We start from the raw sequence: 15,894 nt of genomic DNA on the forward strand, positions 1-15,894 counted from the left end.
AGAACAGGGTTTTTGCAACCCAGCTCGAGTTTCCCGCTAGCAGCCCCGATCCAACTAACGAGCACAATATTCGAAGGAGATAAATATTAATCGTAAAACATAGGCTAAGCGCCGAACAAGAACAGTTTGCACAAAAATAACCTGGTAACCAAAAAAGAACTAAAATCGGTGTAAATAAATTGCTACAAACAGTGGCGCTCTAATTTGGTTCTCGTTCTCGGATTGTTTTTGGCATTCATGTGCAATGCTGAGACGAAAGCGGGTGAGCACACTCTGCGAGTGACTGCTCTATTCACATCCGAGCTGGAGCGACTCGAAAGATTTGTTTTTAAAGGGACGATGAAACGATTTTGAAATCAAACTTCATTCACTGCACATTGCAAAAAGAAACCAACAAAACACAAAAATAGAGAAAAAAATTCTTCGCTATAGAACTTTTAAGGGGAGGCACGGCCTAGGAATCGCGATTTTTTCAAAAAAGTCAAATTTTTGGAAAATAGGCTGACCAGCTTTTACAACTCATAAAGATTGCTGTCCAAAAATTTTATTCCTGTAAGTAAAGTATTTACTCCGAAATAAATTATTTTCGAAGTGCTGGCGGCTGCACGTGCGCGCCAACGACGCGGCTGATAACGAAAATGAGCCATTTTCAAAGCACGCTCCCTCCGCGTTCTTAGGATTAGCATGGACAGGCCTCCCTCGTTGGAATGAGCGTCTCGCCCTCTTTCGTTCTGTTCGCAGCATTGTTCGCGATGTCGTGCTCACAAACCGTAAAACCCCGTAGAAAACATAGCTGTGCGCGCTCTTATTGGTCAAGCTGGCAAAACAAGAGCTCTGATTTGCTAGGACAAGCCACGTCACGTGGCTCGTCCTAGCGAATCAGGAAGCTCTGTTGCAAATGGGCGTACAGCCAGGGAGCTACCAAGCGTCATACGGAGAGAGGGCCACCAAGATGAAGGTTGCGGAGGCTTAAGTGAAAGTGCTCGAGTACTCCAAGATGTCCCACAAAAAAAGGAAGATGGAAGCTGTGGCCAAGGCACAGAGGGACCGTGCAGAGGAAGGAGTGACATATGCCCCTGGAGCATTTTAGATGAAATGGCAAGCCCCATCTAAACTAAAACACTGTTCGAACTTTTGAACCCTTTTTTCTCAGCTTCATGTTTTCACCATTTTTTCCCATCTCTAAAACTATCGTTCAATGAGTTAAGCGCCCCCAAGTCTAATGTATGGCTTTTTGGCATGAAATTTACTGGAGAACTCGGCTATGCGCTTACCTTTTGCAAATTGTTATTTCTTCACACAAAAATGTTAACGTTTGTGAAACAAGAAAAAAATTAAAAATTCATACCATTATTGAAAGTTAATTTTTACGTGAAATATGGCTTTAAAAATTATTTCAAGCCTACTACCGATTAGTTCAGTCATTCAGCGTTATATCCCAACAAAGAAATTGTACCTTTTTATTCACATTTTGAAACAATAGTTTTTTTCCTTTGGTACTGCTACATGTACATTTTTTTCAACGAATAAAGGCCCGTTCACACTCTTGCGACCGAGTACGACTGAGAGAGACGAGATCTCTTACAACTTCTTAAATGTTTTTAGAATGAGGGAACACACTGACATTGTGGCGCCATCTATGCGGTGACCCTGGAACTGCATTTCACAAGAGCGAAGGTTTTGCGGGATTTTCGAGGTCAAATGTGCGTAATACCCATAGAAAGGCTCGTTTATAACATTGTCAAAAGTGTTTCGAGCCAAGAAAGAAAGGATAATGCTCGAGAAATAAAAAAAAATATGCCGGACCACCGAGTTTACACTGATTCCCAATAGATGGCGCCAGTGTATTTTCTGGTTTAACAAGTTTTAAGGAACCCAGGTTTAAGAGGTCGCAAGCAGTCGCAAGAGTGTGAACGGGCTTTAAGGCTGTAACTTGTCAAAAAATAAACCTTTTGGGTTGAAACTTGGTGTAGCCTCTAAGTTTTGACGTTTAACATAGTACCCTAAGAATTTCATTGACCTGGCACAAATACTTAAAAAGTAGACCCTCCAAGGGAGTGCCTCCCCTTAAAAGAAAACCGGACTCCTTTACACCTCCCCTTCGAAAGCTCTGTCTTTTCAGTGCAATGCATCTGCGGAACTGCAGCACGTCAGCCAAATCGACGTCGCCTATTAGGCAAGAGCCTACCTCACCGGCACTGCGATCATAAACAATACATAGCTGGCGAATGTTTCCTAAAAGTTTTCTTAAATAATGCTCAAATCCACATTTTAAAGCATAATTAGAGATTGACGAAAATTGCCGAATTTGGTAATGCTCAGAGTAAAGCGCCTTCTATCGTGTGGTAAACAATGCAAAAGAAAGACCCGACTGCGCCTACGCAGTCAGCTCACGGGCGTCGTCTGCTGAAGGGATTTGCCCCTGGTCGCGCTTTCTTCGCGGAGCAGACTTTCGTTTTCTGGCTGCTCGAGTAGTGTTTACATTGTTTTATGATTAATCGCTAGGTTGCTATGCCATTGGGCTGCAGTGTACCGAAGTGCCTGAATTACAGTTTCTGCAGCGATGAGAGGCGCCAATTCAGAAAATATGTCGGCGGCATAAGCGCCATCAGCGCAGTAAAACCTACCGACACACCGCCAACTCGCCGAGAGAACTTTCGGTTCCAATGCCGGCTGACGTTACGACCGTCAAAATTACGCCGCAGTTTGTTTTGCGGTCAGTTGGAAAGGAAGAAAAATTGGATATTTCATTATTTTTTTGTGTAGAAGTTAATAAACTGAAACGAAAATGGATGCCTGTTCGGCATTCAGTGAACATTGAAGGTTTAATGTAAAAGTTAAAAGGTCATTTCATGGCCCCTTAAAGCTACAGGTAACGTGCACAAACGCTCGGCTGACACGACCAAGAAAATGCACTCGAAGTGGCGACACACTGTCATACGAGCGGTTACCGCATCTCTTTAGGCTCAGGAACGGCCAAACTCGGAAGACAATCTTAAAAATGAAGCGAGCTCACCGCTCGTTTTTTGGGATTTGAGCTAGAAAAAGCGAAGCGAAAGCCAGCCGAACCCTTCGCCGCCGACAAACGTGGCCAATACTGCAGCGACCGGGACGAATTTGCTCGCAAGTGAACCGAAACGGCGCCGCCATGTTTGCCGACACAATCCGGCATTGGGCTAATAGAAACCCCGCGCCATGTCACGTATTTTGCGATAGGGGCAAGCACCGACCCAGAACCAAAAACGCAGTTTGGGTTCAGGACGTGCACAGCGGCGAGCCCCCATTTCTTAGGGGGCCCCCGAGCATTGGGACGCACGACAGAAGCATTTCATGTAGACACGACCCGTAGCGGGCAACCTTAGTTTGTCATCGATGTCGGCTGACTCGAGTATGGCTCCGTGCGTAACATACAGGTACACAGTCGGCACTAACTTCTGTTACGCGAGGCCTGGAAATCGAGAACGCCACTCCCCTCCATGCACTGGCAAAAACTGCCGCGATCACCTCAATCCCAGTCAACCAACTTGATCGGCCAACGAGCAATCTGACAATAAAAGGATAGGTTCAATTCCTGGCACCGGTGAATGTCGTCCCGTAAGAATTTCTGAACCGTCAAACACATAGGTGCTTCGAAGACGCACGTTTTAGCACAGATAAACGAAAATCATGGCGTCAGGCTGCTGTCGTTGCCACTTACAACTGTAGCGCACAGCAGACCCTTGCATAAAGAAAGTTTGGTGAATGGGAGGCGTGGGCAGACGCAGTAAGAAGGCTTGATATGCTCTCTTGGCAAACCAAAATCCGAAAAGAATCCCCTAGCGGTGGTAGTGAGAAACAGTTTTAATCATAGATATATGGTTTTAATAAGAGCGTAAGAGTTAAATGTAGTAACCCTTTATGGTTGAAAATAGGGTGCACGAGGTGTTTCGATTATGATCATGCAGAAAGATGCAAGAAACAAATGTGCCGCTCAACTCAGTTTTAATTGGACAGATTCCCAGCCTACGGCACCTGGCATACGGATTATGTCAATCGTTCTGCTAGTCGCACTCTTCCACCACGATTTTGGATGACTGTGATAGTGCACCGTATTTTCAGTCACCGAAAGTTACTCTGACACGCTTATTAATTTTGTTTCTCGCGACCACTACCAGGGTAATATTTTCAGGTTGTGGTTGGCCACCTTCGAATTTGTGAAGACGCTCTGGAACAGGCCTAGCCTGCTTTTGGCCAATGGCGCCTTCTGAAGTGTCTCCTATAGGTACTTCCCATCGAATGACCAAACTCTCTACATATACAGCTCTGGGGCACACGATTAAATCGCTGCTTAAAGCAACTCTCGCACTTTCGAACGTCGAGGTTCTCAACCTTTACTCTGCACCGAGATGAAGAACCACGGCTACGAAAAGGCGCAGACAGGGCCATTACACGGAGGGAGCATTAGGGAAGATTGAGGAGGGCAGAACTTCGCCATGCAACGTAACGTGAACGCCATTTCTGGTGGTGCTCCCAACTAGCTAACAAGCTGGAGTGGTGCTGCTCTTTTAGGTATGGCACGATACCACTAACTTGTTGCAGGAATATGCGCCGGAACTTAGTTTGTTAGTCAAGCGCAACCGTCATTCGCATTAACTTGTGCCGCTTCTATGGCAAATTTTGCAATAGCCATATTTCGAGCACCTTCTCCGGAAGCGGAGTTGCGCGTTTGCCTCCAGATCAAAGACGGATTTAGGGCAGCCATCCAACAAACATGACGAACCGCAGCTCAATCATGCCGGGGCCGCCGAATACGCACCTTGTCGCGAGACGTCGACGCGAGCGACCTAGAGTTCTGTCACAACGAATGCCCTCCTTCTCCGTGGCTCCGAGAGAAGTCCCCCCGGGGAGCGATGACGGAGTACAAGAAAGATCGGTCCTCTCCCCGCCGTAGCGTTTTCTGCGGGACCCTTCGCGCTCGAGGGGGACGCGCGGATAATTTGCGGCCTCTTAGAGTCGGCCAAGCGCGCGTGCCAAACAGAGAGGGGAGGTAGACGCACCTTGGGCAGGGCCTTGAAGAGGGGCTTGGGAGCCACGACCCCTGCCCCAAAGAGGCGCAGGCACTCCCGCAGGGCCCCGACGCAGGCGGCCACAATCTTTGGGTTCTTGTTGTCCAACCCCTTGAGCAGCTCCTCAAGCACCGTCTCCTGGCGCTCCGCCTCCACGTAGGCCAGGGCCACGGCCAAGGCCAGCTCCCTGGTGCGTGTGCGGGGCGCCGCCAGGGCCTTGGCCACCAGGGCCGCCAACACGTCCCCGCAGGCCCGGCCGGCACACTGGGACCCCTCCACGAAGGCCAGCACGGCGCACAGCCCCTTCTCCTGGGCCACCGCATTGGCGTCGCCCACGGCCCCCTTCAGCAGCGGCAGGAAGCGCGAGAACTCCGGGCTCTTCGGGTCGTCCAGGGTGCCGAAGAGCCGGGCCGCGTCCTCGTAGCCGGACACCCGGGCCTTCCACAGCTGCCCGGAGAGTAGCCATATGTAGAGAGATCTAGCGGGGTAAGCACTTCAGCACGAGTACTGCAGCAATCACATAGCCGCAATCCCAAGTTGGATCCATACAAAACAGCTACCCTCAAATGCCACTCTAATCTTGACAAAGCAAGCACCACTTTATTACGTAAAACAAAAAGTAAAAAAAATTGCCAAACACCAAACAATTACCAACAACCAAAAGACCCTGCCAGAGTGGACGTGCCAACAATGTCCTCCGTGTTCCGTAAAGAATATCTATGAGTCGGAATGTACAACTCTCACGCAGTGGTGTGGGAGAATGATGAGCCAACGGGAATAATTCAAATTTATCGAAGGTTTAGAACATTTATCTACTAGTGCGCAGAGAGGCCGTGAAAACCTTTACGGAAGATTATTATGAGAGAGTGGCCTGCGCAATGCACCCAGGCAACAAACAGCAGGCACCTCGGTCGGCTGCTTGTCGGCACAACTGGTGGCCAAAAAGGCCGACTTTGGGAAGGCTGTGCCACGGCACGATTGGACAAGAGTCACAGTTCGGCAGGTCACTCCAACATTCGCACTCTAGATAGGCTTCAATATCTGCGACCACGTGACATCTCACAGTTGCGAGCAGATCGCACAAGATGCCACCGCCTGTCCAAGCCGACTTCGTGGCCCGGCGGGTATGCACGTCGCGGGTCTACTTGCGTCTCTTCTCCAAGCAAGTTCCGAGCAAGGATCTCGAGTCAGCGACGTAAAAAAAATTTGAGAGAGCATACGTCGCAAATTTGTATAGGCGGCCAAATTCCGAAGATCAATATTTCTACTGGTCACCGCTTTTGCTCGCCTCTTATCGGCTGTATGGCACGTGGCAATATATACGGCGCATGGAATAAACCAAGGGGTTTGTTCTGCTGGGAACTATGTTGCTGTCTGTTCCTTCCTCGCACGGCAAGGCACACGACAGTTTGAACGGTCGCTCACCTGGTCCACGCCCAAGCTCAGCACGTTGTACGCCGTAGATCAAAGAAGGGAGAAAAGAGCGGCGTGCGTGCAGTGTGCTTACCCCGCTAGCGCTGCTGCCGTAACTGCATTTTTCCGTTTCATCTACGCCTCCCTTTTTCTACTCTCGTCAGCAGCCATTGAGCCCTGTTGTCGAGAATGCGACCGCTAAATGAATCTGATAACACTGACATGCCTTCCCTGCCGTTCGTGCGACTGCTGGGGTCGAGGAGGGAGTCCCGCCGGCTTCACCGATCCGACGTCACGAACATCCCTCCCCAAAAAACATCCCCCGTGTGAATACCCGGGGATGGTTACGAAAATCTACATTTGTGCTTTAAAATTGACACTGCACTTTATTGGCGTTTGAACCAGAGTTGAGTCCAAGTTTGCTCCCCTTTCGATTGACAGCTGCACGGGAGCTACCCTGAATACCGTATGTAGTCAAATAGAGAAGCGCGTTTTGTCTCCTTTCTTGGCACAGCTTTTTAAAATTAGAGGTCAGCCCAGAGTCCAGACCAAAGGTCGACCTGTAACAGTACTGAGCACATTTTCCAGGCCAATCGCACTAACCCAAGCACTCCCCCATGTCAGCCGCTGCTCCTAGCAGTCCGGTGCAAAGCGGTGAAGCTCGACACATGCCCTGGCATTAAAGGGGCCCTGCAAGCACTTTTTTACTAGTTTTTAATTTGCATTAAACCTGAGCGCACTGACCGTAGTAACTTAATGTAACTTTTCTTTTCTCGAATTTCGCCTTATTTTAAAAGTTATAGGCAAATTAAGATTACAAAAACAAGCGAAAAATAACCTCCCTCATGACGTCCTTGGTTGCTCGAGCGGCCGTGGACTAGAGGAGGGATAGTGAGCTCAGCGAGCGCTTACGGCTGCCGCATTCCGTGTTGACGGCGCGAGAGGGCGCCACTAAAGCGTATTCTGGATAGGCTGTATACAGCGGGCAGCCAGAGCGGCTCTCATTGCATTTGCTGCGCGATTAAACACTAATTCGGCATGACACTTCATTGGCCACAAGCGACAGCAAACACGGGGTGAAGATCAGTTCAGAATGGGAGTCACTTCGCGCTGCCGTAGCGCGAAATGGCCAAAACGCAAGACAAAGCTACTCGCTGAAGGCCTTCGGAACGCTCTGAGCCGGTCGGATCCTCAAGTCCGTAAACGACCGCAGCGCCGCCGCGTACATTCGGGACCTTTCCGTGTCGGCGCCTGATCCCACTACTCTTTTCTAGTATGCGCCGCCTTTTCCCCCGCTTGGTGGCGCGTATGTCGACGGGTCATTTCTTGTTTCCGCACTTTATAAACTGCATTTGTTTCTTTATTGATCTAAAGTACTGAACAAAAACTACTTTTATAAACAAATGAAATGTTTCGAGCCACTTATATTTTGTATTTCGACTAAAAAGAAGCTTTTAGCGGCTCTGACCAGTAGTAAGCCAAGGACCAAAGACGTCGCATTTCGCGCGCTTTCGGTACCGCGGGTCGCCCCCGTCGGTGAAGGAAGCTTCCGCGTCGTCCGGTTAAAATATGATGCACTGATATTTAGTTACTCTCTCCGTGCCCGCTGGCTTGCCCGAACCCCAAGAGACGTGGAAACCGCAAAAAAGGTATACGCTTAAATGTGATTGCAGGGCCCCTTTAAGGGGGGACACTACCCAAAAAAGTGAACTTTTGAACTACTTGTCTGATTTAAATGACATTTACAGGGCTTGTTTCTGTTCATGTTGAGAACATATCTGCGAAATTTTGTTAACCTGGGTGAAGAAAAAAAAAATTGCAAATGTTTAAAGATGAAAGTGGGCGTGTCTGCACAGGAAAACAATCGTTTTGAAAACACTTGTAAATTTGTCGTTTTCGTGTGACATATTGCTTCAGGACAGTCCAGAGCAGATAGCTATGGAGCTATATTTCTATATTATACTATCTTTTGTGTGAGGTAATTCACCTCTCGTATCGGTTTCGCCGACACGAGGGAAGAGGAAGAAGTGAATAAAGGGCTTTTTGCATGCCTGACTCCATGTTGAAAGCTTGCCCTTTTCCCACATCGAACATGGTGTCAGAAGTGGGATCGGTATACTACCTATTTTAACCCGTCAGCTCGCGAAGCAACCGGCTCCTCTTCAGACGCCGAAGCGACCGCTAAAGCAGCTGCTACGGGCAATATCTCGGGTCAAGCTCAAGGTACGAAATCGGACACCAGGTACGCCATGGCATTGTTCCAGATAGATCCGCCTGAGCCTTTTTCCTTCGCCACTCCTAATGAATGGCCCTCATGGAAGAAACGTTTTCTTCGGTACCGCACAGCCTCTGGATTGCAAGATGCAGCCGAAGAAAGACAAGTTGACAAGCTCGTCTATTTGATGGGCACTCAAGCAGAAGATATCTTCAACACTTTCAAGCTAAGTACAGAAAACGCCAAGAAGTTCGATGTCGTGCTATCCCACTACGAAGCCTACTTTTTCCAAAACGCAACATAATCTATGAAAGAGCACGATTCAACACCCGAACTCAAGGGGAGAGTGAATCAGTGGAGGAATTTTCAACGGCCCTGCACACGTTAGCCGACACGTGCAACTTCGGCGAACTCAGAGAAGAACTAATCAGAGACCGCTTGGTAGTAGGCCTGCAGGACAAGAAAGTTTCAGAAAAACTACAGTTGGACTCTTCGTTAGACTTGATGAAGGCGCTCATGATCGCCCGTCAACATGAAACAGTCCGAATACAACAGAAAGAGCTACGTCCCACAGAAAGCGCAGAGTCAGTACACCAGGTTCGCACTAGCAGATCATTTACAGTGCCACAAAAGGCTGCGGGCGTTTGGGATAGGACTTTGTCAAAACGTCACCAGCATGATGCCAAAAATCCAGAACGATCCTGCACCTGGTGCGGACACGCAACACACTCTCGGGCAAGTTGTCCAGCAAAAGACGCGGTGTGCAGAGGTTGTGGAAAAAGAGGACACTTTATGACAGTTTGTCGGTCGACGTCTTCTCTCAGAAATGTCACCGAGCAAGAAGAAGGATTTTTCTCAAAAGGACATTTGATGACGGCCTCAGGTCCAGCTACCCAAACAAGAAACGACGGTCAAGAGCCAGGATTCCTCGGCACAACGTCAAACACCCAAACTTCAAAGTGGGAACTAATGATACTGGTTGAGAACCACCCAGTACTTTTCAAGGTAGACACCGGGGCAGACGAAACAGTAGTCCCCGAAGACCTTTTTAGGAGTCTCTTCAAAGACCCTACTCTAAACCCGCCGAGGCGCCAGCTTCAGGGGCCCGACGGAAGACGACTTCACGTCTTGGGCGTCGTAAACCTGAACCTCTCATTCAAAAACTACACGAACGAAGAGGAAGTTTACGTTCTCCAAGGCCTCAAAACACCGCTTCTTGGAAGGCCAGCTATAAAAAAGCTCAAGGTTCTCCCAGAGATTTGCCAGGTGCGGAGCCTCTGCCCCGAGGAGGAGTTTCCCTGTCTTTTTGAAGGGCTCGGCACTATGAAAGGAGACTACGAGATAAAGCTAGCACCTGATGCAACGGCCTTTGCCCTGACATCGCCTCGCAGGGTGCCCCTGCCTCTTTTTAACAAGACAAAGATGGAGCTGGAGAGGATGCAACAACTCGGAGTAATTTCACCAGTGACAGAACCAGTGGCGTGGTGTGCACCGATGGTAGTGGTTCCTAAGCCCTCAGGAGCCATACGTATCTGCGTTGACTTTACGCAACTGAACAAGTACGTCCAGAGGGAATGGCATCCGATTCCATCTGTAGAACACACTTTGGGAATGCTCCAGAAAGCAACCGTTTTCTCGAAGATTGACGCCAACTCAGGGTTTTGGCAAATACCTTTAAGCGAGGACAGTAAAACCCTGACGACCTTTATAACACCTTTTGGCAGGTTCTGTTTTAACAGGCTGCCGTTTGGAATTTCTTCGGCTCCAGAACATTTTCAAAGGAGGATGGCCGATGTTCTTTTAGGACTAGAAGGAGTTGCATGCCATATGGACGACGTCCTAATCTGGGGGTCCACACAAGATCAACACGATGGTCGTCTAAGAACAGTACTGGAGCGCCTCACTCAAGCTGGGATCACGCTAAACAAAGAGAAATGTCTCTTCAGCGTTACGAAGATTTCCTTTTTAGGACACCTGATCGAGAACAATCTGGTTCGTCCGGATACAGCAAAGCTGTCTGCTATTCTGCAGATGCCAAGTCCCACATCAAAAAAGGAGTTACGCCGCATCATGGGAATGGCTACGTATCTTGCACGTTTTGTCCCCAATGGTGCACAGGTCTTGGAACCACTGTCATCGATGTTAAGCACAAAACATGAATTTGTGTGGAACCAACCCCAACAGCTTGCATTTGACCAGTGGAAAGCTATGCTTTCTTCAGACCCAGTTTTGGGTATCTACGATCCCATGAAAGAAACCGTTGTAAGTGCAGACGCATCAGCATACGGACTAGGTGCTGTCTTGCGCCAGAAGGAGGGACAACGGTTCAAGGTAATTGCCTACGCGTCAAGGCTTATGACAGAGACCGAACGTCGATATGCACAAATAGAAAAAGAAGGCTTATCACTCGTGTGGGCCAGTGAAAAGTTTCGAGACTACCTTGTAGGAAGAGTCTTCACTCTCGAAACTGATCACAAGCCTCTCATATCACTTTTTGGGTCCAAAGCACTCGATGACTTGACACCAAGGTTACAAAGAATGCGCATGCGACTCATGCGTTTCACGTATGCCATCGTCTATGTCCCTGGCAAGGATCTAACGGCAGCCGACGCTCTGTCAAGGTCTCCTATTTCACAATCGGAGCCTTTCGACCTCGAAAGTGAGATCGATGGCTACATCAAACACGTCGTCTCCTCTATGCCGCTGACATCATACAGTGTTCAGCAGGTCGCCAGTGAACAACAGAAAGACGGAGTATGCGCGCGGCTTCGTCAACTCATTCTAACAGGGTGGCCAAGAAGAAGAGATCTCGAGCAGGAGCTCAAACCCTATTGGGAAGATAAAGACAACATCTCACTCGTTGACGACGTAATAGTTCGTACCTCTAGAGTGATAATACCTGTGAAAATGCGCGACACCGTCCTTCGCCAACTTCATGAAGGTCATTTCGGGATAGACAAATGCAAAGGACGAGCAAGGGATTCTGTTTGGTGGCCTGGAATTGACTCTGATATTGAGCGGCTCATCAAAAACTGTCACGTATGCCTCAAACAGAGTGTCAACCGCAAAATGCCTCTTCTGCAAACAGAATTCCCACAGCGTCCCTGGGAAAGAATAGCGATGGATTTGTTCTTCTGGGACGGAGCCTGGTGGCTAATCATAACTGACTATTTTTCACGGTACCCAGAACTGGTCCGCCTTAGTGGTCTCTCATCGGGAACTGTGATCACCCATTGCAAGTCTATTTTTGCGAGGCATGGGATACCGGACGTGGTGGTATCCGACAACGGACCCCAGTTCGCTAATCGCGAATTTGATGAATTTGCAAAGGATTATGGTTTTCGCCACATCACTTCCAGTCCAAGGTACCCTCAAAGCAATGGTATGGCAGAAGCCGCGGTCAAAATAATAAAGTCGTCTCTGAAGAAAACAGAAGACCCGTACAAGACCCTACTCGCTTATAGAACGAGTCCATTGAAAAATGGATACAGTCCAGCAGAACTTCTGATGGGCAGGAGGTTACGAACAAATCTCCCAGTCTCGTCTAGCCGCCTCGTTCCTTGCCTTCCAGATCTCAACAACGTAAGAAAATTTGAAATGTCTCAGCGACGAAAACAAAAAGAAGACTTCGACCGCCGGCATGGCGTCCGAGACTTAGTCGACTTGGACGAGGGAACTGACGTGTGGGTAGTCGACCTGCAACGACAAGGAGTCGTCCAAAGCAGTGCAAATTAACCCAGATCATACTGGATCGACACTGACGCCGGAGACTCTATCCGCAGAAACAGAACACACCTGATTCCCTTACCCAGTCAGGCTTCTGGATCAGAGCTACAGGTACCCGAGAATGTGCAAGAAGACGGTGCTGATTCACCAGAGGCTGGGCCTGATTGCGCCGATGGCGGCCACGCTCACACAAAAAGTGGAAGATGTGTTCGAGCACCAAAGAGGTATCAAGAACAATGAACGATGGAGGTGTGACCTAGAGGGAGAAAGGTGCGAGTGTTTGTTGTGAGACTTAGGAGGGGAGATGTGTGATTGGTTGTTGTTGTGAGACTTAGTAGGGGAGATGTGTGAGGTAATTCACCTCTCGTATCGGTTTCGCCGACACGAGGGAAGAGGAAGAAGTGAATAAAGGGCTTTTTGCGTGCCTGACTCCATGTTGAAAGCTTGCCCTTTTCCCACATCGAACATCTTTCACGACAAAAAAGCCTCATAAATTCAAATACTGTTTTTTAGATTTCCATTAAAATAAAGATTATTAGAATAAAGATTATTATTATTATTATTATTTTTCTTTGTCCACAATTTTCATTCTTGAGCATTAAAATGACAAAAATAAAAAATACAAGCTCATAGCTATCTTCCCCTTCAAATTTCACTCTAGAAGAACTCATAAAAATGAATTCAAGTAATGTAATAACAAAACAATAGTTTTGCTAAAGTGAAATTTATGCCAAAAAATGGAACAAAGAAAAATGTATTCAAAGTGCTCCAACCCCTGCTTTTTCTATCAGAGGACTGAAAATAATTTATAAAAAATTAACTATCCATTGTAAACTAACGAAACTTTCTGGGAATACTCTCAAGATGTTAGTGGATGTAAATATGACAATTTTTAAAATCAACTTTTTTTGCCAAAATTATTTTTTCTGGGTAGTGTCCCCCTTAAAGAACACAAGCAAAGGAAAAAAACATTTTTCTTAAACAGCCTGGATAGGAAAAGGAAGTCATTTACCGAATTTACAATGAAAAAGAAAAACTTCCGGAGCATATTTTACGGCGCGAAACGAATTTGCATTTGGCACCCATTGGCACCGCGGAGCAGAGCCGTATATAAGGAGAGTTTGGCCAGTCTATGATCTCACCACCGTAGCGCCCCCTTCCCCAGTGAGCCAATCAGCCGGCGGCGCAGACTGAGAGGCGTGAGCGCAGGCGTGTGAACTCCTGGCTGCTCCCAGCTGAGCGGGGAGGGCCGCCATTTTCATTCATTCCCCCGCTGGAATGCATGGGATCGGCATCTAAATTTCGGTTATTTCCTTTTATATCGCTGGCCCTGGCAAGAAAATGATAGACTGTTATTCCTCGGTGGGTTAAAAATCCAACGAATATAGTTTTCTCGATTTCGGACCGCAAACTTTTATTCGGGCGAAAAAGGAGTCAGCCCGTAGCAGACGACACGTAGCTTCAACACCGCTCTGTACGGAAAGCGTGTTGCCTTAGAATGGCGCTCGTCTCCTCCCTCCTTCGGTGATTTCCTTCCTTTTTCTCCTCTCCGGCACCTTCGTCGCCACACCCACCGACCAGACTCTCCGAATGTATGGTTCTGCCACGGAAAAGTGGCAGCTATTTATCACGTGGTGCTTGCGCTCTTTCGGAAGCTTCTTATGGTCTCAAAACTTATATTCATCTTAGTTTGAAGTGCAACAAAAAAACAGTTGCGGCGCACTGGAGTGTTCCCTTCTGGCAGCGGCGGCGTGGAGAAACGCGTTGAACCGGCGGCGCACCACGCGCAGCGTGCTGTGGTGGCGTGACGTTTGCAATGGCACTGCAGGGCGGCACACGGGTCTGCCACGTAACCAGCGGCGGCACCCACGGGTGCCAACTACAAGTTAGTTTTGCGCCCCAAAATTTGTTTTTTCTTTGTTGTAAATTTGTTTTATGACATTCTTTTTCCATCTAGGCTGTTTAAAAAAAAAGTATTGTTTCCTTCGCATGTGTTATTTAAGCCATAAAGGTTGACGCAAGCGGTGCAAGTGCCACAGTACACTGTAGCCACGCCTTGGAAGCAGGGAGGAGGCACGATAATCGAGCAATCAGGAGCAATTTTTTCTCAAGACTCTTAGCTCCTGACATCATCTGGAAATTTAGACGATGACGGGGCCAGCACAGTTGAAGAGTGATCCCTACACTTCGTTTTAAGTCAAAGCGCAGGCGACGCTACGAGTCAATGGGACTAATCAAGCAGCACCAAAAGCACGACATTGTAGCACTCGCCATTTATCTGCACGTGCTCTTTCATCGGCTAAACCAGAGGTCTCCAAGGCCCGGCCTGCAGAAGCGTTCCTGTTGGCCCGCAAATGTCTTTGCACTAACGCCCGGCCGCGTATATCGCGCTTAGCATAATATCTTCAGAGATAGCCCACCTAAAATCGAAAGCAAATCAGGTGAGAATATGGGCTGGGCTAACTTACGGTGCGTGATCGAAAAAAGCTGAAATCAGTTTTAGATTCTGCGACTTGCAAGACTTGCAAATGCAAACAGGGGCGATGAATCGAAGACAGCTGTCCTTCGCAGTCAGAAATGTTCACTTATTCCCACTATTTTTGTGGTGGTCACTCTTGGCCAGGGCTCTACAATTACTAGAAATAAACTACCTTTTGGTGTTTATGAAAAAAATATAGCAAATCGTGCCAATCAAGCCTTGCGAATGCCCCTAGACTAAGCGTTTAGGATCTGTGTTTCTGACTGTTTGAGTGTTCAACTGCACTCTAACCCAAGATTAAACAAACCATACGGTGGGTACAGACGCTGGGAAATACATATTTCTACCATTTCCATTTCCTTTTCAGAATATTAGAATCGACCAAGAATAAAATTTATATTTTTTGCTTCGTTCAAGGTCACCTCGCTGCACATGTAACACAATTTTTAGCAAAAAATGGCGCTCTAGCACGAAATGTAGAAGACTTTCATTGATGGCGCAATTTGGTGCAAATGGTGCAGGAATAAATGGTATTCTAAATGCTATTTTAAGACACAAAAACATGAAATTAATGAGTAATTATTAATGATCAGTTTACATAGTGCAAAAAAAAAAAATCACAATCCTAATGATGATAACAAAATGTAGCAATTCGAGCTTCAACAACACGACGGGAGCATGTTGCTGGCATGACAAGGAGCTGGGAAACTTTGTCCCGTCTGAAGCAGGCCTCAGGAATTAAAGGGGCCCTGCAACAACTTTTTGAATGGTGTTTAATCTGCACCGATCCTGAGCGCACTGAACGTATTAACTTAAAGAAACTTTTCTCAAATTTTGCTTTATTTTAAAAGTTATAGGCAAATTAGATTTACAAAAACAAGCAAAAAGTAACCTCCATGATGTCGTGGGTCCTGGCTTGAGTGGCCGTGAACTAGAGGAGGGGTAGTGAGGTCATTGAGCGCTCACGGCTGCCGCACTCTGTGTCGACGGTTTGAGAGGGCGCCACTAAAGCACAC

At 47.6% G+C, this 15,894-nt stretch overlaps 1 protein-coding gene across 1 annotated transcript in view; it reads right to left on the bottom strand.

The window, feature by feature from the left end:
- The window catches only part of LOC8025665 (cytoskeleton-associated protein 5), a 126,285-nt gene that overhangs the window by 104,569 nt on the left and 5,822 nt on the right, over window positions 1-15,894 (bottom strand). The window contains exon 3 of the mRNA XM_029989705.4: window positions 5,037-5,492. Within this exon, the coding sequence (XP_029845565.2) occupies window positions 5,037-5,492 (456 nt within the window). The remainder of the gene's footprint in view (window positions 1-5,036; window positions 5,493-15,894) is intronic.

The sequence above is a fragment of the Ixodes scapularis genome, unplaced genomic scaffold (genome assembly GCF_016920785.2).
Source record: "Ixodes scapularis isolate PalLabHiFi unplaced genomic scaffold, ASM1692078v2 PGA_scaffold7__128_contigs__length_106722199, whole genome shotgun sequence".
Taxonomy (NCBI): Eukaryota; Metazoa; Arthropoda; class Arachnida; order Ixodida; family Ixodidae; genus Ixodes; species Ixodes scapularis.